The 24,160-nt window shown below is 49.9% G+C and overlaps 3 protein-coding genes across 7 annotated transcripts in view; 1 reads left to right on the forward strand and 2 right to left on the reverse strand.

Annotated features, from left to right (window-relative positions):
* The window catches only part of ELMOD3 (ELMO domain containing 3), a 28,192-nt gene extending 27,522 nt beyond the window's left edge, over window positions 1-670 (reverse strand). Inside the window, exon 1 of one of the 3 annotated variants that reach the window (XM_070511878.1) lies at window positions 404-670. The gene's annotated coding sequence lies outside the window, so the exon portion shown is untranslated. The remainder of the gene's footprint in view (window positions 1-403) is intronic. The other 2 variants (XM_014852834.3, XM_070511879.1) reach the window with 2 other exon arrangements.
* A 3-nt stretch (window positions 671-673) lies between these two features.
* Window positions 674-14,572, forward strand: RETSAT (retinol saturase). 2 transcript variants are annotated; one of them, XM_014852832.3, is made up of 11 exons: window positions 674-1,072; window positions 3,590-3,772; window positions 4,112-4,353; window positions 4,874-5,075; window positions 5,541-5,738; window positions 7,539-7,658; window positions 11,303-11,441; window positions 11,699-11,808; window positions 11,908-12,074; window positions 12,798-12,957; window positions 13,221-14,572. In XM_014852832.3, exons 1-11 carry the CDS (start codon window positions 904-906, stop codon window positions 13,358-13,360), a joined length of 1,830 nt encoding a protein of 609 aa, XP_014708318.2. In that variant the 5' UTR covers window positions 674-903; the 3' UTR covers window positions 13,361-14,572. The 2 variants fall into 2 exon arrangements, with proteins under 2 accessions (XP_014708318.2, XP_044628693.2); XM_044772758.2 differs by lacking the exon at window positions 7,539-7,658 and having other exon boundaries at window positions 756-1,072.
* Window positions 14,550-23,240, reverse strand: TGOLN2 (trans-golgi network protein 2). Of its 2 annotated transcripts, none has more exons than XM_044772759.2 (4): window positions 23,083-23,240; window positions 21,773-22,851; window positions 20,471-20,554; window positions 14,550-18,910 (listed from the first exon to the last, which is right to left on the reverse strand). In XM_044772759.2, exons 1-4 carry the CDS (start codon window positions 23,192-23,194, stop codon window positions 18,905-18,907), a joined length of 1,281 nt encoding a protein of 426 aa, XP_044628694.1. In that variant the 5' UTR covers window positions 23,195-23,240; the 3' UTR covers window positions 14,550-18,904. The 2 variants fall into 2 exon arrangements, with proteins under 2 accessions (XP_044628694.1, XP_070367971.1); XM_070511870.1 differs by lacking the exon at window positions 14,550-18,910 and adding an exon at window positions 19,227-19,407.
* Window positions 23,241-24,160: the final 920 nt, after the last annotated feature.

The following is a 24,160-nucleotide window of genomic DNA, read 5'->3' on the forward strand; positions in this document are numbered from 1 at the left end:
CTGGAGCTTAAACTCTCTGAATAGGTATTTAATTTAGAAACCGGGTCAATAAATACAAAGGTGCACATAGGTATAACGGTCCTTCTCTGATCCTTTGATCAAGCCCGTGGCTGGGCGGCTCCCGGTCCTCTCACAGCACCCTCAGGCGGGGGCGGGGGGTGTTGCCATGGGAACCCAGCCAGTGGCAACCAGGCCCCCGCTCCAGGCAACGGCATCGCAGGGGGGCGCCGCGGACAAAACTACTGGGCAGTTTCGGGGGCATGGGGCCGGGCGCTCGCCGGCTGTGACGCGCAGGTCTCAGTAGAGATCTCCATCCCGACACCCAGCCAGCCAGGGGCTGGGTGGGGATTCGGAAAGAAGCTCTCTCACTGCCTGCTGGGGGAAACCGAGGAAAGCAACTTGCCTCATGTCATTCCGCGAGTCTACGCAGAGCGCGGAGCAGAACCCGGCCCTCCTATCTCCCAGTCGGGATTCTCTCTCTGTCCTGCAACGCTCAGCCTTGTCTCGCCCCAGGGCGACCATTTCCTCCCCACATGCCTCTTCCTCAGCGCCCAGGCGACGCCGGACGCGTTCCCAGGGTTACTACAGCTTCCCGGAGCCACTTCCCGCTCCCCGCCGGACCACCTCCGCGCATGCGCACAGCGCCGCCCGCGCAGCCTCCTACCGGCCGAGAGAGCTACCCCTCCCCGCAGGCAATGGAAACTTCACACTGCAGCCGAAATACGGCGAGCAGAGAGGGTCAATCTGCGCCGGAGTCTTGGCTTCTGGCCAAAAAGACTGTGGCTACTGGGCAGCGGCAGCTGGCTCTGCCCCTGGGCTGGGCAGTACAAATTGACAGCGGCCTCGGAGGCTGGGCGCAGTCGGAGCGGATCCGCTTCTCGATCCGCCGCTCCGGCCGGCGCCATGGGGCTTTCGCTGCTGCTGCTGGCCGCGCTGCTGCTGGCGGTCCTCTTCAAAGTTTACCTGGGGCTCTTCGCGCGCAGCTCCCCAAACCCCTTCTCTGAGGACGTCAGGCGGCCACCCGCGCCCCTGGTGACCGACAGGGAGGCCAGGAAGAAGGTTCTCAAGCAAAGTAAGCGGGAAGGGACCCTGGCGTCCGAGGCTGCGCTGGGACATCCTCGCGGGTTTGCGTTCCCAGTCCGGCAGGGCGAGCCCCTGCCGACTTGAGCCTCAGTTTCCCCATATGTAAAGGGTTGGTGCCAGCCCTGGTGGTCTGGTGTTTACGATTCGGCGCTCTCCCCGCCGTGGCTTGGGTTCGGTTCCCAGTCAGGGAACCACATCATCCGTCTGTCGGTTGTCATACTGTGGTGGCTAAGTGTTGCCGTGATGCTGAAAGCTGTTCCACTGGTATTTCAAATACCAGCAGGATCACCTGTGATGGACAGGTTTCATTCAGCAGAGCTTCCAGACTAGACGGACTAGGAAGGAAGATAGGCCCTGGCCACCCACTTCCGAAAAATGGCCATGAAAACCCTATGAATTGAGCAGAACACTGTCTGATACAGCGTCGGAAGGTGAGAGGATGGCACACAAGGACCCAGCAGGGCTCAGGGCTCTAGGACTTAGAATTGACTCCAGGGCACTAACAACAGAGTGCTGGGAGGACCTCCTTGCACATGGAGGCGCTCTGCCTTAGTGTCTGCGGCCGGCAGCGGCAGGTGAAAGCCTTCGCCTGGGCAGACCTTGGAAATGGTGGCTTCACAAGTGCTGGCCCCGTCCTCCTCATGCCAAGGTCTTGGCAAAGCCGAGTCCAGGCTCTGCCACTTATTATGGGTGTGGCCCACAGGATAGATAAGAAGAGACCTTTCCCTCAGTTGGCTCTAGGACCTTAACTTTTTCACTTACCCTCCCCACTGCGTTCAGGGTTCAGAGAGGCTGCACAGAAATGTCTTCCAACTTGTGGAGGAAATTGCATTTTGCCCATCAAGTGATTTGACTGTTTATGCCTGGTCCCAACTCATACGGTTGAACCTTGGTTCTAAAACTTTGGGAGAGGCTCAAGAGGGTGCCTCAGGCTGAGAGTCGCTCTTGCACTGTCATCTTTAAAACTTATTTTGGGGTTCCTTCTAAGGTGTTTTTTTTTTGAGGAAGATCAGCCCTGAGCTAACATCTGCTGCCAATCCTCCTCTTTTTGCTGAGGAAGGCTGGCCCTGAGCTAACATCCGTGCCATCTTCCTCTACTTTGTATGTGGGACACCTACCACAGCATAGCTTGATAAGCGGTGCCGTGTCTGCACCTGGGATCTGAACTGCACCTGGGATCTGAACTGGTGAACCCCGGCCACTGAAGGGGAATCGCGAACTTAACTGCTACGCCACTTGGCCGGCCCCTCTTGTGAGGTTTTAAAGAAAGAGTTCTCCTGCTTTGAAAAAAAAAAATTGCATCCCCTGTTGGATCTCCAGGGTCCCTCTCACTTATAAATTTTAGAATTCTGTGTGACATTTCTTGCTACACAGTTCGAGACGATACTATTCTAAGTGAAAGGAGCATTAGTCTGAACTTCTGAGATCAAAGTTTTAGCTTGCACTCTGACATTAATTTATTGCATAGCCATTGGCAAGTCACTCCACTTATCTGAGTTGGTCTAAAAATGAGATGACTAGTTCCACTGTATTTCAAACCAGGTTACGATCTATTAGTGAGTGGGTCATGAAATCAATTTAGTGGGTTGCAGTTAGAATAGAATGCAGTAGAATAGAAAATATCAGAGTGCATCATACATAGTTTTGGTAAGTATTGTGAAACTTCTGTTTCAAGTATTTATGTTATATATTTACATATATTCTGATGTAAAATGTATTTTTCACCATCGGGCTTTCTAAAAACAATTGAAAAGTTAAGTTTACTAAGTTCTCTTGCAGCTTGAAAAATTCCAAATCTCAGTTCTTCGGGAGTGATCTTGAAAGAACAGATTTTGTGTTGGAAGTACCTGTATAGCACCATGTGCTGTCTAGTTTGTCTTGTGTAGATGCTGCCCCCTTAGCCCTGCCTCCAGACTTTTGCAATGTGAGGGGATGGTGCTGTGATTTCTCAGCTCTGTCCTACCCAAGCCTCTGCATCAGGATCTTGAAGAACCAGTCATATGACCAGGCTGCTCCACTGGCGCCTACAGACCCTGCATTTTCCAAAGATAACTGGCTTATTAATGGATAGTTCCCTGAGCCAGCAGCCTGACCCATGACACTCTCCTCCATCCTCCACCTCCTTGTTTTCTTTCTTCCCTATCTCTCTCTCTGGCTCTCGCTCTTGCTGCTTAGGTTTCTCAGCCTGTACTGTTGTCAGCTTTCTGTTTTTGTTCCTATAGTAGTTTACTGATTCCTGCTTTCTTTGAAAATATGGAAAATCCCTAGGAACATAGTGGCTTTGGCTAAATCCATTCAGATCAAACCAGACCACTTTGATCTGCCTGGCTATTCCTGAGTATTTCCTGGTAAAATGTTTGAGATAGATTAGTCAGGAGCTCCAAACTGCTCTAGACTTTTCTTACATTGTAGGAAGACTAGAGAAGTCTTCCTTGGTTTCCATATCTTTGCTCTTTTGCTGCCCCTGCCTGAGAAGCCCACCCTCCATCTCTTCTGTCTGCTGCAGCTTTCTCAGCCAGCCGAGTGCCAGAGAAACTGGATGTGGTGGTGATTGGCAGTGGCTTTGGGGGCCTGGCTGCAGCTGCAATTCTGGCCAAAGCTGGCAAGCGAGTTCTGGTGCTGGAACAACATACCAAGGCAGGGGGCTGTTGTCATACCTTTGGACAGGATGGCCTTGAATTTGACACAGGTAAGGCTTTTCCGGAGAAGGGGTGGGAGCATGGCTGTATCTTCAGGAGGGTTAGAGCAGCCGTTGTGGGATGATCCTGGGCACTTCTGTTGTTTTGGAGGCCCCACCTTCTCTCTGGACACTGTTTTCCTTGTCTGACAGCCATACCCGCTGGGAGCTGCACTGGGCAAGGATTTGGTGGTTTCTGCTGAAACGCCTCCCTACAGAAAGGGTGGGCGGCCCCCTCTGGGTGTGGACTCGGCCTTGCAAGACAACATTTTCTACCTTGCTTCCTGGTCCACCTTCCCAGGTCTGAATCCCCTTGTCCCTATGACACTTTGTTTTTCTGTCTCCCGACAGGAATCCATTATGTTGGGTGCATGGAGGAGGGCAGCCCTGGCCGTTTTATACTTGACCAGATCACTGAGGGGCAGCTGGACTGGGCTCCCTTGTCCTCTCCCTTTGACATCATGGTACTAGAAGGGCCCAGTGGCCAAAAGGAGTTCCCCATGTACAAGGGGAAGAAAGCCTACATTCAGGGCCTCAAGGAGAAGTTTCCCCAGGAAGAAGCTGCCATTAACAAGTATATGAAGCTGGTTCAGGTAACATGGACATGCTGAGGACCCTCTTTTTGTTTTCGACAAGGCTGACCTTCATTAGTGGAGTGGCTGGTCAGGGAGGCAGGAAGGGAGGACTGGTCATGTCTGTCCTGAACTCAGGCCCCACTTGCGTTGGCCTCTGCCCAGCTGGGCCCTGTGTCTCTGGAGCCTGGGCTCAGCAGCTGCCACTCTCACTCTGGCCTCTGGGGGCGCCCTGCTGTTCTCCCTGACTAGGCTGGCTTCCATGTAATCAGATCACTACCCTTTTTTTGCTTCATCTGAGACCAGATGGGGATTTTTCAAAAGGAATTTGGGCAGGAAACTGAAAAGCAAAAAAAGGGACTCATCTGAATGTAGAATGGGAAAAATTCACAGAGTACAGATTTTTTAAAAATCCAAATTCAGCAAAGTTCAGGGATAAGTGTTGCTGGGCTCTCAGGCTGGTGCAGCCTATTGGAATGGTGATTCCGTCTCAGCGTTCTAGAGATGAAACCTGTTCCTCCCTGCTTGTTTTCTTCCCCAGATGGTGTCCAGAGGAGCCATTCATGCCGTCTTGTTGAAGATCATCCCTTTGCCTGTGGCTCAGTTCCTCAACAAGTGTGGGCTGCTCACCCGTTTCTCTCCGTTCCTTCGCGCATCCACGCAGAGCCTGGCTGAGGTCCTGCGGCAGCTGCCGGCCTCCCCGGAGCTCCAGGCAGTGCTCAGCTACATCTTCCCCACTTACGGTGGGTACTGGCCTTGGGCCGTGGGCGGCTCCTGGAGGTGGAGGTGCTGCCCTCCTGGCTCTCTGCCTTTCTTCTTGAACCTGCTTGGCTGATTGAAATGGAGAAGTATAAACACCAGGCCTTCTGGAGCTTGTGGATGAGAAGTTGGTCCACCTATCTGCTGGACTCCCTGGTAGAAATTCCCTTCATCCACACCCTGGATGATTTTTCTTTTCAACCAACACTGCCCTTCCTGGTCTTGGCAGCATGGCAGTTTGCAGGGAAGACATTCTACTGGCCCCAAGATTTGCAAGGTACCCCATGTTCAGATGGAAACAGGCCCGCTGGCTCCCCTGAGCCCTGAGGATCATCTGGATCCTGGGATGGATGGACTCAGGCTGTGTATCATCTGAGAGGAATCCGTGTTCGTCTCTGAATGGTGTTCCTGCCTGCTCTTGCCTCATCACCGCTTCCTGTCTTCTGTAGGTGTGACCCCCAGCCACAGCACCTTTTCCATGCATGCTCTGCTGGTTGAGCACTACATAGAAGGGGCATTTTATCCCCGAGGGGGTTCCAGTGAAATCGCCTTCCACACCATCCCTGTGATTCAGCGGGCCGGGGGCGCCGTCCTGACGAGGGCCCCTGTGCAGAGTGTGTTGCTGGACTCAGCTGGGAAAGCCTGTGGTGAGAGCCCTGCATCATGCTCCCTGGTCCCTAGGCTTAGGTGAAGGTGAGACCTGGGGAACAGAGAAAAGAAAGCACCAAGGGAGAAGTGTAGAAGAACTGCCCTCTTCTTGGGGTTAAAGGCTGGACTCTGCCCCAGAGAAGGGGCTCAAGGAAGAGAGATTAGTCTGGAGGTAAAAAAGACGCAGGAAGGATAAAGGATTGTGCGGTACCCAAAGAACAGTATTTAATCACTTATTCAATAGATAAAAATAGTTATCCAGTAATCCGTGCCCTCCTTGAGTGAAGGGGCTGTGTCTTTTTGATGTTTATGTCTATAGATCTTTGCACATAATAGGCTCAGTGAATGTTTGTTCAGTGACTGATGGAATGAATGAGTAACCCGGGCACTCCATAGGGCAGTGTGGAGGCCAGCAGGATGCCCTGCCCTCAATCTGTAAACGGCAGAGTGGGGCCTAGAATCTCTTTATCCAAGCTCAGGTCTTTGCTGTTATCTGCACAGAGAGTCAGAATCCCATTATGGATGGACTCTATGAGGAGAGGTCTATGCAAGGAAGGATTCTGGTATGTAGAACAGGCCATCCATGACTAGGGGGTGCTTAAAGAAGCATCAGAGGAGGGGACAGAGAGAGGCCTGAGGAAAACAGGGCTGGTATGATGGTGAATTCACCAAAGGAAGCTTTCAAGGAGGAGGTGTTGAGTGGGTGGCCCACTGCCCCCCAAAAAACAATGGAAAATAGGTCATCAGCCATCTCTGAGTACACGTTTGCAGAAGAGACTAGGAAGTTGCTGGGTGGTAAGAGAAAGGTGGCTGTCAGTTGTGTGAGTTTTCTCTGATGTCCATGAGCAAGTTCTCCTTCCAGCCCAAAGGGGTACATGAAGCCAGGTGGATTTATCAGTGCGATTAAATTCAATTCAGAATATATTGATTTGTGTTTTTCATGTGCTAGGCAATGAAAGATGGAGATAAAAGGATAAGTTAGTCCCAATCTCTTAAGAAGTTTCTAGTCTTATAGGGAAGATCACTGGGATATAATCTAAGTGCCACATAGAGGCACATACTAAGGATGGGAGGTGATGTAGGGGATGGTGGAACAGGGGAGGCCTCAAGGGAGGGCAGAGGTGCTTGAGCCATGTCATAAAGGGGGAGAAGAAGCTAGGTGGGGGAAACAGAATGTAAAAATGCATTGAGGTTTGAAAAAGCCGAGTATTTTTAGGCCTCTGAAAATGCTAGGTTGAACCATAAGAAACTGACATTTTTATAAGTCAAAAATGGTTGAATAGCAGCTGTTTCATATGGTTCTACCTAATAGTTTAGTGAGAGTGGCCAGAGATGAGGCTGGACGCACAGACGGGATCAAATCGTGGAAGGCTGACACAAGACTTTGGAGTTTCTCTTCTAGAGGTTGAGGTGACACTGGAAGGTTTTAAAGGGAGTATTTTGGAAATAGAACTCTAGTGGCAGTGAAGAAGCCTTTGATTCCAATGGGCTTCAGCTTATGAGCTTTGTCCAGGTTAGTGTGGAGGTGGTTGGGTCTGGCTAAAGAAAAGAGTGCCCACACAGGGTGGGGAGAGAGTGAGGGAGGGTGAGCGCCGAGCAACTGGGGGAAAAGCTGAGAGGGCCTAAGGATGCTTCACTGACTTTGCAGTTTTCTGGGAGGCTGCATGCCTGGCCCCATGTGGGCTGGATGGCCAGGTCTGAGAAAACAAAGGGTAGGCTGGGAGAGACCTGTGCAGGATATGGGCCTTTCTCTTCCTCCTGGAGTGCACAGAACCTCAGCCGCACTCTTGCGCCTGCAGGTGTCAGTGTGAAGACGAATCGGGAGCTGGTGAACATCTGCTGCCCCATCGTCATCTCCAGCGCAGGACTGTTCAATACCTATAAGTACTTGTTGCCGGAGAAGGCCCGCTGTCTGCCAGGTGAGACTGGGCTGCATCGCCCTCTTCCCCAGCACTGCCCCTCTGGAGCCAGGCTGCTCAGCCTGCCTGATGCTTTCCCCAGGGTCGTGGCTGCCCTTTGACCGTCCAGTCTCTAACATCCATTCCCAGCAAAGCCTCTGTGTTTAGGGGTTGAGAAACAACTTCCTTTGTATCACGTCATCCCCGCCCTTTGGTCCTTCTCTCTCGTTTTGTTCTTGGCCTCTTTATCCCTTTCCCCTTGTAACCTCAATCACTCTTCCCTTGCCTCTTTTAAGTTTCCATTCCAGTTGCCATTTCCAGTTTCCTTAGATCTTAGATCATTTTTCTCATAGTTAATGACGGTGGGTAGAGTCCTAAAGGAAGATTTCTTGGATTTTCACTGTTTTTGGTATGAATCCTGCTTCTGGCCTTACTTTCTCACTTGTTTTGAGTGGGGCAGACTGGTCTGACATTTTCGGTAAAGGAAGCTAAAGGCTGGTGTGGAGAAGAAAAACTTGATGTAATTGTTGTGTGCCCTATTTGGGACCCAAGGTCCTATTTTCTGCCTCTTTCAGAAAGCGACTCCTTACTGGGGCTGAGGCTACAGGGGTACTTTTCTGACTTTCTTCTGTTCCTTGAGCCCTGTGCTCAAAATCTGGGACCTACACAGGAATAAACCTCAATCCAGTCCTCTCCCCTAATAGGCTGTGTCCAACCATAAAAGCCTGGTTTTGTGAAGAGGGGAGGTAGGCATGTTTATGGTGTGTCCTTGGTGAGTCTGTTTGAGAGGCTTTACTTCTGTCGTTGCACTTGATCCTCAGAGCTGCCTGGGAGAGAGAGCCCGCCATCCTAATGTTAATGGCTGGGGAAGCTGAAGCCCGTAGAGGGCAAGTAATTTCCCAAGGCCACCGAGCTGAAAGTGGCAAAGCTGAGATGAGAACACTGGTGCGTCTGACTCAGAAGCCTGGGCTCTCAGCCTGCTTGGGGCTGAGAAGTGTGAGGCTTCCAGAGAAAAGGCCTCACTAAAAGTTTTAGGGGCAGGAGAGCAGGTCAGCCCACAAAGAACAAAATGGCTGAGCCAAAGTTAGGTGAGAGGTTACCGTTTTGAAATAGACTTTAGAATATCATGTAACCAGAAGCTACTGGTGTGATGTGAGGAAAAGAGGCTGGCTGGCTGAGAGGGGACCAATAATCCAGGAGGGTGAGAGAGAGGGGTCGAGATAGAGGCCTCTGGCTGGGGTGGGAGGTGGAGAGAAGGGAGCAGCTCAAGATGTGGTTGGGATGGAGACCATGGACTTCAGGGGTGTGCGGTGGAGGAGCCCAGAGAGCAGTGGGAAGGAGCTCTCCACCTCAGAGGGTGACCCTGGGGCTGCTCTTTGAGGAGCAGGGGAAGGTGGGCAGCAGAGTGGGTTTGGTGGAAAAGTGAGGTCTTAGATTTCCTTGTTGGAGAGAGGGTAGGGTGGCCGCTGTGATTGTCTCTAAGGTATAAGATGTGTATTGCCAAAAACCAGCCTTCTCATTCCTTTGCCTCACTTAGCTGGGCCCCAGCCAGCGTGTGCTGCCGGCTGAGGCCTCCGCTCTCAGGCTGGGTGAGCAGAGTAGGGTGAGGCAGAGACAGCTGCATGACAGGGCAGTGGGGCAGGGCTGGGCGGGCCAACAGACTTTGCCTTTTATACTTCCTGCCTCCCTGTCTCTCAGGACCTCTGAACCTTGACACTGTCCTCTGACAGGTCCCAGTGTCCCACCCAGGCCTGCCTTCTCTCCAGGCAGCCATGCTACAGAGTTACCTGTTTAGATTGTCCTCCCTTCACTGTCCAGTTATAGCTTTCACTGCTCTTATGTATCTTAGCTCTGAAAACAGTCTAATGGCAGCAGCCCCCACCTGGCTGAAGGACGATTGCCCCCTGGGGTGGGGAGTTGGATGTTGCCCCAGATGAATCCCAGTTTGAGAACATTCCAGGCAGTGGCAGCGATGCTGCTTAGCTCAGAGACCCCAGGTGCTGGGACTCCTTTGTTTCCAGCTGTCTGGGGTAGAGATTCTCATAGGTCTCTCTACCTCTCAGAGATGGGAACCAGATATCTGGTGGCCTCTGAGACAGGCAGTGCCAGTTGGGCTTGAGGGTGGAGGTACGGTGGTCAGGCAGAGGGAGCCTTTGTGAATAGGAGCGCCTTTCTCAATTCCACTGCTGAGCCTTAAAGAGGTTACTGGGGATGGTTTGGAGAGGAAGTTGTATGAGTGGGGAAGACTGGTCTGACAATATCAGTAAGGGAAGCTAAGGCTGGCACGGAGAAGAAAAGTTGACATAATTGTTGGGTGTCTTGTTCGGGACCCAAGGTTATATTTTTCTGCCAATTATACTGTTCCTGGACCCCTTCCTTCTAGCTGGGGAAAGGGAAAGGAGGGGCTGGGTGAAGGTAGTTGTTCTAAGGGGCCTCTGAAGACCGAGGGGGATTTACTCCCGGGCCCCTGGTTCTCTCCATCCCTACCCCACCGGAGAGGGAGTGCCAGCAGTGTGATTGCCCCTGGATTCCAGGAGCAGGTGATAAGGTGCTCCTGCAACTCAGGGTAGTCCACTGCTCCTTATTGCAACTGGGGAACTCCACATTCCCCTTCCCTCCTCAGTGTGCTCCTGTAGCTGGGTGTCTGTAAATCTTACGCCTGTTGTCCTCCTGTGGTTGTGATAACGCCCTCTTTCACTCTCAAAAGTGGCCTGTTTTGGATGATAGATTCTATGGTCACCCTGCCAGAGCGCTCCATTCTTTGCAGCTTCCATGAGGACAGCCGGCTTCTGTCAGGAAAGCCTCTTCTCCAGTAGGCAGGCGTCATCCGTGATTTCTTGTAGTATTCCCAGGGTCCAGCAGAGGGCTCCGTACCTGTTCAGTCCTCAACAAAGATTTGTTAAATGAAGGAAGTAGCTAGCAGCCAGTGGCTGAGTTATCCCTCAAGCAGGTGCTGGAGGTGGTCCTGGGAATGGGAACAAAGGATAAGGATTTGTAAGAGCAAAATTTCTGGAAAACTGGTCTGAGGTCATCTGTTGAGAGGTGGGGACACCCAGCTGCATAGGTCTGGGGGACATTAGAGCCCTCACGGTGGCTGTTGCCTTCCTCCCGGGTGCTGTTCTTGCCTTCTCCCCTAGCTGCCAGGTGCCAGTAATGCTGTTCACATTTGTTCATCCGCACTGCTTACCATTTCCAGGCCTTGTACTGACTGTACAGCACATTAGGAATTATGCATATTCATTCAATAGATGACTTGTACTGAAGTTAATACTGAAATCAAGGCTTATAGCAAACTACTGTTCACATGTGTGGTCTTTGTAGTGTGGAGCCCAGTCATCTGCTCGTAACAGAAAGACATTAAGGAGAAGATTGGAAGTAGTTAGCCTGCGACTGTCCTGCAGGCGCCGTGAGCCAGCTTAGGGAGGCTGGGCATCACCTGCTTCTAAAGGTGCCTAGAGCAGCAGCGGGTGGAGGTGGAAGACCAGGAATCCGTTGTGTCCTTCACAGGCAGGAGACAGAAAAGCAGGCCTCTGCCAAGTCAGCGTTGAATAAGGGTTGTAAAATGGCCCAGGGCGCTAGGCTGGGGCCCAGAGTGAGCAGGCATGGGGCAGGGAGTGGCCATCTCTGGCCGCAGTTCACAAACCTTCACCAACTCTCTTTGGCAGGTGTGAAGCAGCAGCTGGAGATGGTGCGGCCCAGCTTGAGCATGATCTCTGTTTTCATCTGCCTACGAGGCACCAAGAAGGACTTGGGTCTGCAGACCACCAACTACTATGTTTATTTTGACACAGACATGGACAAGGCGTAAGGGATGTGTGTGCATGTCGGGGGAGAGGGTGTCAGCATGAGCTCACAGGGCCCTTTCCTCCTCCCTTGATGCTGGGGAATAAGCAGCAGGATGTGGACTGGGAGGAAGTGGACAGGAATTCTCTCCTGGAAGGGCTTTTTCACACCTAGGCTGTGCTTCAGCTTCATCCCTGTGAGGGCTCCCTGGGGATATAATGTCCTTGGGGTGGTGCTGGTGGCCTGGAGATTGACAGCCATACTCCTCTCCCCCCCAGGATGGAGCACTATTACTCTCTGCCCAGGGAAAAGGCCGCAGCACACTTGCCCTTTCTCTTCATTTCTTCCTCATCAGCCAAGGACTCGACTTGGGAGGACCGATTCCCAGGTGGGGTTAAGTTCTCCGGGGGGGGGGGGGGGGGGGGGGTGGGTGTGGTTAGGGTGGGGAAGCGGCCGGGCAGTAGTAACGCTGGCTCTGCATCCCCAGACCGGTCCACAATGATCGTGTTGATACCCAGCTCCTATGCGTGGTTTGAGGAGTGGCGGGAGGAGCCAAAGGGGAAGCGGAGCAGTGACTATGAGACCCTCAAAAATTCCTTTGTGGAAGCCTCTCTGTCAGTTGTCATGAAGCTGTTCCCACAGCTGGAGGGAAAGGTAGGAGGGTAGACCTCCTGTGTGGTTGTGGTGACAGACCTCTTGGTGCCATTTCTACCCTTTCTTTGGGGCACAGGGACAAAGGCCTGAGATAACTGAGCTCCAGAGAAGGACAGGGAACCCTTGTCCCAGGCCATCAGCTCATTCAAGGAGAACAGAAAAGGACGAGACGAGGGGCTGGCCCAGTGGCATAGTCATTAAGTTCATGTGTTCCACTTCAGTGGCCCAGGGTTCGCTGGTTCGGATCCTCAGGGTAGACCTGCACACCGCTCATCAAGCCATGCTGTGGCAGCATCCCACATACAAAAAATAGAGGAAGGGGCTGGCCCCATGGCTGAGTGGTTAAGTTCGCACGCTCCGCTGCAGGCGGCCCAGTGTTTCGTTGGTTTGAATCCTGGGCGCGGACATGGCACTGCTCGTGAAACCACGCTGAGGCAGCGTCCCACATGCCACAACTAGAAGGACCCACAACGAAGAATATACAACTATGTACTGGGGGGCTTTGGGGAGAAAAAAGAAAAAATAAAAAAATCTTTTAAAAAAAAAATAGAGGAAGATTGCCACAGATGTTAGCTTAGCGACAATCTTCCCCAAGCAAGCAAGAGGAAGATTGGTAACAGATATTAGCTGAGGGCCAGTATTCCTCACCAAAAAAAAAAAAAGAAAAAGGAAAGGAAGAGACGAGGCTTTCACTAGGTCCCACTGCCTTTTTTGCCTCCTCAGGTGGACAAGGTGACTGGAGGATCCCCACTGACCACTCAGTTCTATCTGGCTGCTCCCCAGGGTGCCTGCTATGGGGCTGCCCATGACCTGGCTCGCCTGCAACCTCACGTGATGGCCTCCCTGAGGGCCCAAAGCCCCATCCCCAACCTCTACCTGACAGGTACACTGACTGCCCCATTTTTCCAGGACCTGAGACCCTGGGCCTCCCTGTCACCCAAAGTCCTCTGTTCCTGTCCTTAGGTCCTGCTTTCCCTTGCAGCCTCCCACACCCTGAGCTGGGTTGCCTCAGCAGGCTGTGGACCCTCGTCCTGATCTGAAGCCATCTCCAGGTGGCCCTAGCTTGGAGGAATGAACACAAGAACCCTTGCTCTCCCCTCTCCCCAACTTGGGGGATGCTCATGGGCCTCTGCTCTTGTCTCCTAGGCCAGGATATCTTCACCTGTGGGTTGATGGGGACCCTGCAAGGGGCCCTGCTGTGCAGCAGTGCCATCCTGAAGCGGAACCTGTACTCAGACCTTAAGAAGCTTGGCTCAAGGATCCAGGCACAGAAGAAGAAGAATTAGCTTGGTCAGGGATGAGTCAGAGGAATTTTGCCAGGGCTGTGGCATAGCCCAACTTACCCAGTGATAACGTCTTTCTGCATTAGTTCCTTGCTCACGTGAAGCGCTCTTAATTTGTTTTTGATTTGCGAATACAGGTCTGACACACAAGTCTAGCATAGATCAGTTCTTAAACTGTAGCTCTTTCAGCTGAAGCAGGTGATGATCTTTCATACCCTTTATAACATACTATTCTTACTGAAAGGCCCATGTGGGCTATGATTTAGACAGCCATAATGTTTCATTGAGCAGTGCTCTGCACCCCACACCCATACCTCCTAACTCTGAACAATCAAACTGAAGGTTCTTTTGGTCAGGTGGTTAGAAGCCCTGAAAGTGTTGGTCAGCTGAAGCAGGTTGGTCCAGCTGTCCCAAGGCTTCTCCTCTCAGTCACTCTTAATACTGCGCTGCAGGCCTTCTACACCGTTGAGGGAAGAGGGTGCCTAATGAGGTTTTTAGTCAACACCTGGGCAAGGTGTTGGTCACAGTTCCACAGGTTTAGAGGCCTCCAGATCCCATTTTTGCTGATTCCAAGGGCTCTTTCAGAGAGTGGGGAAACACCTGTGATAGGTTCAGTGTGGTCATGGGGGCTGGGGGTAACGACAAGACATATTAGTTAGTGAGGTGTATGTTAGAAAATCGTATCCAGTTTGTATGCAGCCAGGCCCCTAGGTTCATCTTCCTTATGATTGGGGTGACATTGGGTTCTCATCGTGCCAGCATCAAGATACTCTCATGGAGCTCAGTGCCTGAGCCTGAAGGCTTATTGTCCAAAAATATACAGTGAAGGGTGACGTTAGTAGTTAGGGGACAGGACAGGAAAGATGAGTTCACTGGGGTTGACGCAGGCTGAAAGCATTCCAGGTCAAGCCTACAGCAGAGGACAAGCACTGAGAGCAATGTATCATGACAAAGGGCCCAGCTACCTCCTAGACCTAGAATATGGTGCCCGGTAGGGAGGAGGAGCGGGATTGGAACAATGAAAGAACATGTGCAAAGTCCGGGAATGGCATTTCCAGTTTATTGGTACTTATATGGGGACTGCATGGGAAGGTGAATGAAGGCCAAAAGGTAAAAAAAAAAAAAAAAGACCTTTCACTTATGTTAGGCCTTATTTCAGTTAATTTTAATGCAATGTTAATAAATTTAATGATTTTGTGGCTTTAATATTTGAAATTTATTTTGGTTTCTGTGCAGTGATACAAAACTTCATTGAGATGGCATTCACAGAAGCTCAGTAAAACATTACGTACTGAAAAATACTTATTAGACCAAAGAAGCTTTAAGAAAAATTAAGTAGTTAAATTACAAAAAGCTGAAAATATAAAACATTGCAAAACAGCAGCAATCAACTAATTGGGTAAACAAAAAAGAAGGGAAACAATTTCAACAATCAATCATTTATTTAACACAACAGACTTCTGAATTAAGGGAATATCTTCCAAGAGTGTGAGGAGGCTGGCTTTGCTAACAGTGTGGGACACTACACAGCCCCGGCAGCTTTACAGAGGAGTTTCTAAGTTGGGACATTTAGGAAATTCACATGCGACTTGTGGAACTAGCTGAGGTGGGATTCAGGCTTGGCTCTGGATCTACCGTTAAATTAAACCTGAAAATCTCTTCCCAGGATTCTTACGTAAGCAGGGCAAGACCAAACGCAACGTTCCCAGCAACAGTTTTCAGAAAACAGCTGGCAGAACTGCAGGGTCTGGTGTAGAGCAGACTCTCCTCCCTGATCCAATGATTCAGAACATGTGCAAAGCGTGCTAGCTTTCATCACACGTGCAGCATTATGTATCAAGTTACCCTGTAAAAGTAAGGGGCAGGCTTCCTTTTTTGATTTAAATGACATGAAATGGAGAAGAAAATGAGAATCACTATCAGGGGAATTTTAGAGGTTTAGGATTCGATCACCAAATATTTCATTAAAAGCCATCATGGGAAAAGAAATGCCAGAGTATATATAGCTAGTTGTCAGGCCTTTCTGAGTTGTTCTTAGCCTTTCCAGATAGACTGGCCCCCACTCCACCAGACTTTTGAAATAATTCTACTCAGTAACCTGTAGCAGGAGAACAAGCCCTTCTACTACCTGCCGTGACTGAAGCACAGACTCCTAACAGAAATCACCCTTCAACCAACAGCCAGTGGCAGGAAAGGAAGCACACAGCCGTCTGGATAGGGATGCCTCTCCTGGCTCCCTGTGCTGCTTTGCCCGCGCCCCACCCCCAGCTTAAGCGATGCCTCAGCCAGCTTCTAATAATCTATTTTCAAAAAGGCAACTACCCAGAAAACAAGTTTTCCTTTGGTGTGAGATTTCCTTCAGTGCAATTTCTAAAGCGAAACAAATTCTGTTGTATTCTTTCACCACAGGAAATGATACTTCTCAGAGGCTCAGAGAGTGGAGCTGTGTGGTCTCCACAATACTTATGTGTCCACTTGGTGCCAACCCTCTTGGTTCCTGAAACCAACCTTTCTGCTCTCTTTACAACCAAAATCCATCAATAAGGGACAGCAAACACACGCCACAAAGAGCCATGTGAGACCTCAGTTAAGTCACATCCAGATGTCCTGAAGAAAATGTCTCCTTTGCAAGAAAAAATTGACTCCTGAGGTACGTAGGGACGTCACTCTGCTATGCAGATACGGAGATGGTGCCAAGGGCGCTCCCACAAGTAGGTTTCTTGGGGAGGCCAGAGACGTCAGATCCTGACTGCTTGGTTTTGCTGAAGTTCCAAAACTTGTGATTGGCATTATTAAGAGCTATTAGAGTAGAATGGAAAGAGCCAATCATGTATGGTGGGGAAGTTAGGGAGGTACATGGGAAAACTTGAGCAGGGCCCTGAAGAAACAGATTTTTGGGAAGACAAGAGAAAGAAGGGAGAGCACCCTAACCAGAGAGCAACCATAGGAAGCCAGGGAATGGAGGAGGCACCGAGAACAGAGGCGCAGAGGACTAGATGGGCACCCAATGAGGAGCGTTTGGCTTGGCTAAGATGTAGAAACAAACAGGCAGGAAAGGACCAATCTGCAGAGTCCTGAATACTAAGAGCCTAGAAACTTGGTTCTCTAAGCCATGAGGGGTACAGACAGAAGTTTCAGATCAGGGCACATATTTAGGAAAGACCGATCCAGTCTCTTTATGCACATAAGAGAAGATGGACAGGAGGACCAATTAATGTGGCTCCTGAAAAAAAAATCTGGGAGAGAGGTGAAATGGTGGGTGGGTGGGTACAGGGAAGCAAGGAAAATGGAAAGATTGTACCTGGAGATATTAAAAAAATGGATAGGACGTTTGTGACAAGACAAAAATGGTGAAAGTTTGCAGTGTGGAGTTGAGATGATTATAGTGGGCAACTGAAAGGGGCAGCTTAACGGGTAGAAGAGAGAAATTCAGTTTTAGTGACAACAGGACAACCCAGCTGAGATATTCAGCACACGGCAGGACTGGGTTCTCTGGGAACTAGGCCAAGGTTAAAGACTTAGGCGTCACTCCCTCAGAGGATGAAGAATGGATGAATTTCTGAGGAGATTAAGTTGAGGGCCCTCTCCACCAGCACAGGATAAGGCAAAGGAGTTCTTAGAAGCCAGAACAGTTTGTCAGAGAACTCAAAAGAGAGGAATTTCAATTTGGATGGTCAATAGTGTCCAATTCTATCAAGGACAAGACTAAGCTCTGAGAACAAGCCAATGGATCTAGTGATCTGAACCTCTGGAAAAACACTATCAACAGAAAGATAGGGACCAAAGTGAGTTTGTACAGGTTATAAAGAAAATGAATAGCAAGGTAATGGAAGCGACACTTACTGGAGACGTTGAACACAGAATGAATACCAAATAGGATGGATAGGAGCAGGGGAAGTCTGGGCATGCAGGAAGGAAGAAGGAAAGATGCTAGTGCAGACAGGCACAAATAGAAGACATTAGAGAGGAGGGGGAAGGTAGGGAAAGGGAGACAGAAAAGGGAGTGAAATCACCCCCGTCTTAGGGAATGCTATGAGAGCCTGAGAGAAGATTCCTCAGATTGGAAGAAAGTATTCTAAGACTGGTACACAGGTAGAAAGAATGAGGCCAAGAAGAGTATTCATTCATTCCTTATCTCCAAACATAGCTTACCTACAAAGAATGAAAATCTCAATTCAAAGCCATGGGCTGTTTTAAGCAAAGTGGAAAATAATATGACAAACAGGACAGTCCCTTCTTCAGACTTACTTCTTCAGCAGCACAGAGGTCATCACATTCCCCTCACTTCCCACATTCTTTGTATTTCCCTGAGATGAGCTATTTGATTTCAGTTTTTTTGTTGCAGGAAACTCTCTTTAGGCCCTCTATAATAGGGTAGCATGACTAGAACAGATTTACATAAAATTTCAAACAGCATGATCCAAGACACTACCCTCTGTTGCCCCAGGGCAACTCTCTGAATTTCTTAAATTTTAACAATCCCTGACGTGGGATGAAAGGCGAATTTTTACTAATTACTTTTGGCATTTTATATCAGATGAGAGGACCATTAACTAGATTAAGGTAAAACAGGGTACAGTTAGTTTCTAAATATGTCTATTTAGTCTATTTTAGGCAACAAAGGCAAAACAGAGTTTATAGGAAACTTGTTTCATAAAAGCCCTTTGAAAAAAATGCAGACCCAAACCAAAATCCTCCTAGATGTTTTCTTGCACGAAGCATGAACTTACCCTACTTCAAAGAGTTCCTATTACAATTGTGAGTAAGGAAGAACACAGTGTTTCACTGATTGTAACTATATTTTTAAAAATCTGCAACAGGATCAGTGGCTTTACAGCTTTACTCCCCGAATTCCCAAGTTCAGCTGTATGCTCAGGTCAACCAAATGGAAGTTGATTCACTTTGTCTTAAGTAATATGAAAATATCAGAAAAACATGAAGAACTCATACTAGACAGGTTGGACTTGCAGGCAATAAAGCACTTTTTTTAAGCTGCTGTTTTGGTTTGCTGCTGCAGCCTTTGAAGAGGATTCTGGGTTCAAACTAGCCCTCTGCCGTTCAGCAGTCACCATCTTCTCCATCTTTTGTAGGGCACATCCCCCCAAAGTAAGAGGGCTTGGTAGAAAAGCACCTCAACCTGCAAAGTTTTCTCGTGGGTCTGTGAACATAAATTGTGGCGAGTGCAAGGCTATTTTCAAGGGGTAACTTTACTACAGAGCCAAGGCCCAAGGGAGGGCGGTCAGCAGCAATAGCCTGCCCAGGGCTGGGATCTCCCTTTGGTCATAGCTGGGTTCCCACACGCTCCCTCTACTCACATTCAGGGGGGGAAAGCATGGAAGACACCAGCATAAATAAAAGGAACACAGGAGTACAAGCTCACCAAAGTGCAGGTGCAAAACCCAAAGCAAACCCCCTGCCTCTGCCAGCCCGGACTCGTCACCAGAGCCTAGAGGAGGAGGTGTCCCTTAGCTCACAGTACTTTCCTCTTCATTTCTCTTGATTTAGACACAAATCAGCAGGGAGGACAGGTTCTCAAGAACAGAAAAATCAAATCTGAAACGAGAGCAATGCAATCCATTGGTAACATTCACCTTTTTCCAGAGGAATATACCTTATTGCTATGATTTTTGTAAAAAGAAAAAATCTTATAAAAGTTGTAGTTCAGAGAAAAAATTCAGAAATAAGACAAACTGACCCTCCACCACACAAACAGCAATTGATAACAGCACACAGTATTTTAAAAGTCAGTTTGAAATAAAACATACACTAGAAAGATACACACTTGGTGGAGGGAATATGGGAATCTTGACTTCTGCTTTGTACCATTGTGTATTGTTTTGAATTGTTTACATGTGCATTTTTTGTTTTGTTTTGTTTCGTTTAAAGATTTTATTTTTTTCCTTTTTCTCCCCAAAGCCCCCCAGTACATAGTTGTATATTCTTCGTTGTGGGTCCTTCTAGTTGTGGCATGAGGGATGTTGCCTCAGCGTGGTTTGATGAGCGGTGCCATGTCCGCGCCCAGGATTCGAATGAACAAAACACTGGGCCGCCTGCAGTGGAGCACACGAACTTAACCACTCGGCCACGGGGCCAGCCCCAAACGTGCATTTTTTTTAATCACAAAAAATATTATAATGAAGTGGGGGGGAAAAATCCTTAAAGTCAACTCCCTGGGAAGCTACTACACCAGAGCTAAATTACAAAACAGACCTACTGGGCTAGTTAGCAAAGATATCCTGAGCTGAGTGGCTTATTCTGGACCTGGTAGGAGCTGTACATGTGAATGGTGTTCCCCATAAGAAGTCTAGGGACAACTCGCAGTCAGGCCACCGACTACTTTTTACCAATGCCCTCCCTGTTGTTACACAGAAAGGGAAAGCAACGGTGCGTGCTGGCAGCAAGGCAGGAGGAGTGCAGTGTCCCACTTAGACAGGCTGCCTTTGGGGAGAACTCTACTCAGCTCCTGCTGCTGTGGGTGGAAGGAGGGCTCTGCTTTCTGGCAGAGGAATGGGTTGGCTGCACTTAGGAAATCTAGTCCACAGTGCTTAGCAGGGCTCATCTGGGGAGCAGGAGACCTAAATGTTTCTAGACTCGTCTGTTTTCAGGGAGTGTAGTCTAGTGTTTTGCTACCTAAAGTGTGGTTCCAGCAGCATTTAGCATCACCTGGGAACTTCCTAGAAATGTAAAAGCACAGGCTCCACCTCATACCTAGTGAATCAGATTTTGCTTTTATCACAATTCCCCTAGGGTGATTCATATGCCTATTAAAATTTGTGAAGCACTGGGGTAGTGGAAAAAGCACAGGACAGGAGCCTAGGGAGGTGCCTTCAGGTCTTGATTTTGCCACAAACTTGCAGCGGGAACTTAGTTCACACTTGTTTCTGGGCCTGAGTTTCCTTTTCAGGGTGGGAGCTGTTGTAGAGTCCCTGAAGGTTTCTTCTAGTTCTAATGCTATAGACATGTATATATAGATGCTTCTCCTTTGTGTCTGAAATGGGCAGGGGCAATGGCGGCAGCAGCAGCAGACTTAACTGCCACCACCATGCCAAGCCCACTGCTGGGCCCATCTGAGATTGCATTTCCCTCCCATGGACCCGGGTTTTCCTTCCTTACCTTCTGGTCCAAACGCTGGTAGTCACTGGCCTTTGGCCGGCGAGTGACTTTGGATCTTTTTCCTTCTAGGACAAAAGCAATAATCTGGGGAAAGGAAAAAGAAAATGATTAACAAGTGGCTCTATAATGACATATTTCAGCGTCTGAAATCAGAGGTAGTCACCTGGTAGTGCATTTGTTAATGACTCTGACAGTAAAGAGAGCAGTACACCCACAAGAGACCTAGTTAAATCACAACAATTTTAAGGAGGGCAGGGCCTAGTTATATCAGCATTCTTTATACTGCCAACGAGGCAATGACAGATGGAGGAAGACTGTTCTGAGCTCTAGCTTTTGGAGTCTGTGTGATTTCCTCCAGAGCACTCAATCAAAGGTCTGCCACTCCCTTCCCAGAGAGCTCCAAGCTAAGAATTTGGTTTTTTTTCAATCAGAAGCAATAATTATTCGTTAGCTGCAAATGTACTCTTTCACCCCACACTTTGCTTCACCTTAACCTCACCCTCTCAGTTCACATCTAAAGTTACTCTCTGTGATCAACTCTGGACGTAGAATAAGGAACGCACCATTTTTACTAAATGTCTTCCTTCATTCCTTGCAGCCATAAGCCTGACAGCCATCATGAATTGAACTCTCCAATTTTAACTAGGCTACAGAAGCTACTAAATTCTTAGGGTTCAATAGGAAATGTTATCATTTTGTCATTAGAGTGGTTGCTAAGAGACACAGGTATTACTTCACACCAAACCCTGCTAAAGAAGTAAAAGATGAGTGTATCTGTGCAATTTCTGGCCTTTCTTCTAATCGGAAACTCGAGTGACTGCAGAAGAGAGTCCCTGGGCTCTTGGCTGTTGATGTCGAAGACTACGTAAGTGAAACCGTTCTTTCTGTTGCTGCAAATGGAAGATAAAAGCTTGGGAAAGGAAGCTAAAAACGAAGCACCACCTTAAGAGTTGAAACGGGAAGATAAGTGCTCTAACAACTTCCAAACTGTCAGGTACTCAGGTCCTGAGGCTGTGAAGGATCTAAGTTAAAGGTTTTAGGAGGAGATCGCAATTCAGGTCCGATCATAATAATGTCCTAACTTGACACCTAAAACAGCAGCAGAGGGCACTTAGAGGAAACAGACCTGAAAATAAACGAAATCATAAAACAAGAGTGCTGAGCCCTAGCTAGGTCTGAGAGAAAACTGAACTTTGTCTTAAAATCCCCAGTGCTCAGAGGCACCTGAGTAATGGATGCACCCACACACCAAGCCTTCAGGGTGGAGGAAGTCCCATTCCCCTTGTAAGGCAGGTGACTTACCTTCCGCTTGTTGTGATAGGCAACATAGAGCACAGCAACAAGAATGGCTGCAGTCACCAGATACGCAAAGAAGTGGCTGCTCTCTGCACTGGCACTGCCAAGACTGTTCTTAGAAAGGTCATCCTTCTCCCTACTCATGGAATCCAAAAGCATCCCTTCACCGTTCTCACTGGAGGCAAGGCCAGGCATTTCTTTCTCTTCTTTGAGTGGCGAATCTTCTTCAGGCTCCGTATCACCTTCCTCAGCCTCCTTGGGCTCCATATCTTCAGCAGGCTCGGGAGGCTTACCTACTCCCTCCTGCTGGAGATAAGTGGAGTGAGGGTCCAGTAACACTCCATCCCCAGGTTCAGTTTTGGAAGCATGTGAGGTCTCTCCTTCAGCTACCGTGTTTAAATCAGGTTGGGAGGGCTCCTTGTTACCAGAGGAAGGGCCAGAGGTCAGCTTTTTGGAGGGGTCATTTGTGGACTGCCCCGCCTCACCCGCCGTGCCAGGGCCGGTGTTCCCGGGCTGACCCGCCGTGACAGAGACGGCGTTCCCGGGCTCATCCGCCGTGCCATTCGTACGGTGACCCACCGTGCCATTCGCAGGCTGACCCGCCGTGACAGAGCTGGCGTTCCCGGGCTCATCCGCCGTGCCATTCGCACGGTGACCCACCGTGCCATTCGCGGGCTGACCCGCCGTGCCAGAGCCGGCGTTCTCGGACTGACCCGCCGTGCCAGAGCCGGCGTTCTCGGACTGACCCGCCGTGCCAGAGCCGGCGTTCACGGGCTGACCCGCCGGGCCAGAGCTGGTGTTCCTGGACTGACCCGCCGTGCCAGAGCCGGCGTTCTCGGACTGACCCGCCGTGCCAGAGCTGGTGTTCCTGGACTGACCCGCCGTGCCAGAGCTGGTGTTCCTGGACTGACCCGCCGTGCCAGAGCCGGCGTTCTCGGACTGACCCGCCGTGCCAGAGCTGGTGTTCCCGGGCTGACCCGCCGGGCCAGAGCCGGGTTGACTGGAGTCTCCTCCTCTAACAGCCTGATTTTCCTCCTGAGAGTGCGCCAGGTTTTCGTTGGGTGACGCAGCGAGCGGCATGGCTCCTGAAACAGAGAACCCAGCGGTCCTGAAGAGAGGCAGGCCGCGAGAGGTAACCTGCAGAGCGAGGAGAGGCCGCGGCAACGGGCAAACGGCGGAGGAAGGGTGATGGCGAGCGGAGGGGTGGAGAGGGCAGGGAAGAAGGAAGCTCAGATGGCGACCGGGCACGGTGACGACGGCGGGCCTGGGGGCGAGAGTGGGATCAGCAAGGGAGGGTGGGGGTGGGGGGGTCTTACCCAACACTGCGAGGCTCAGCAGCAGCAACACAACCGGGAACCTCATCCTGCCCCGACTCTGCTTCCGCCCTACACGGCTTTCGCGACGTTGGCGCGCGAGCTCGGCGCTCATAGCCCCGCCCCTTCCTGTGCACCTCCCGCGGCCCCGCCCGGACGAGGGGAGGGGCCTGGGAAAAAGCCGTCCCTCCGCCTGAGGCCGCTCCTTTCGGTGGCGGTGAGTTCCGGTCTTTTGTGGATGTCGTGTCCATCTGTTCGTGATTTCTTTGCTCCATAGCAGCCGCAGTAGACCGCCACTCCCCTTTACTTCTTTCCCCTCGTACTTCCGAGGCAATGCAGGCCGAGCGGGAGGTCCCCGGCCCGCGGACAGTCCCACGGGAGTGACGTTGCTGGGGCCGGGCACCCCTTCGCCCCATCCTCTGCTCGCAGTTTTAACTTCTCCCTTCTCGTGGTTCTTTCCCCGCCATGCACAAGCGTGCTGTGCTCAGGTCTCTCCCATCTGGAAGCAGAAACCCATCCCCTCACCTTTATAGCAGGAGCCTTCGCATCCCGGCTCCTCTCTCTTCCAACTCCACGAAAGCTGTCCCTGGAGGTCGCCAAAGATCTTTTCTAAAAAGTACATCCTTTTCCTGATCATGAAAGTCACTCATATTCACTGTAGAAAATGTAACGAACGTAGCAAAGTAGAAAAAGTCTTTGTCCCGCTCTTCTGGGATAATCGCTATTAATGTTTAGTATATTTTACGTCTTGCAAACCTTTAATATTTTGATTAGGTCATACATTCTAATAGTTCAAAATCACAATAGATTTTTTAAAAAGTGCACAGTAGAAAGTTCTTGTTCCCTACCGCACTGTTTAAAATTACTCTTGTGTTTACACGTTAGCTGTTGCTTGAAATCGTTTTATGAACATTTACCGTAGGCAGTGATTTAAAAAATGATAGGCCCTAATTTAACGGAGCGTGTAATCTAGTGGGTCACACAAATATTAATCAAATATTTACACAAATGTGTGTGTGTGTGTGTGCACACTCCAAGAAATGTCAAGAAAGAAAGGTACGGAAACTGAGCTCTGCTGAGA

The sequence above is a fragment of the Equus asinus genome, chromosome 6 (assembly GCF_041296235.1).
Source record: "Equus asinus isolate D_3611 breed Donkey chromosome 6, EquAss-T2T_v2, whole genome shotgun sequence".
NCBI classification, from domain to species: domain Eukaryota; kingdom Metazoa; phylum Chordata; class Mammalia; order Perissodactyla; family Equidae; genus Equus; species Equus asinus.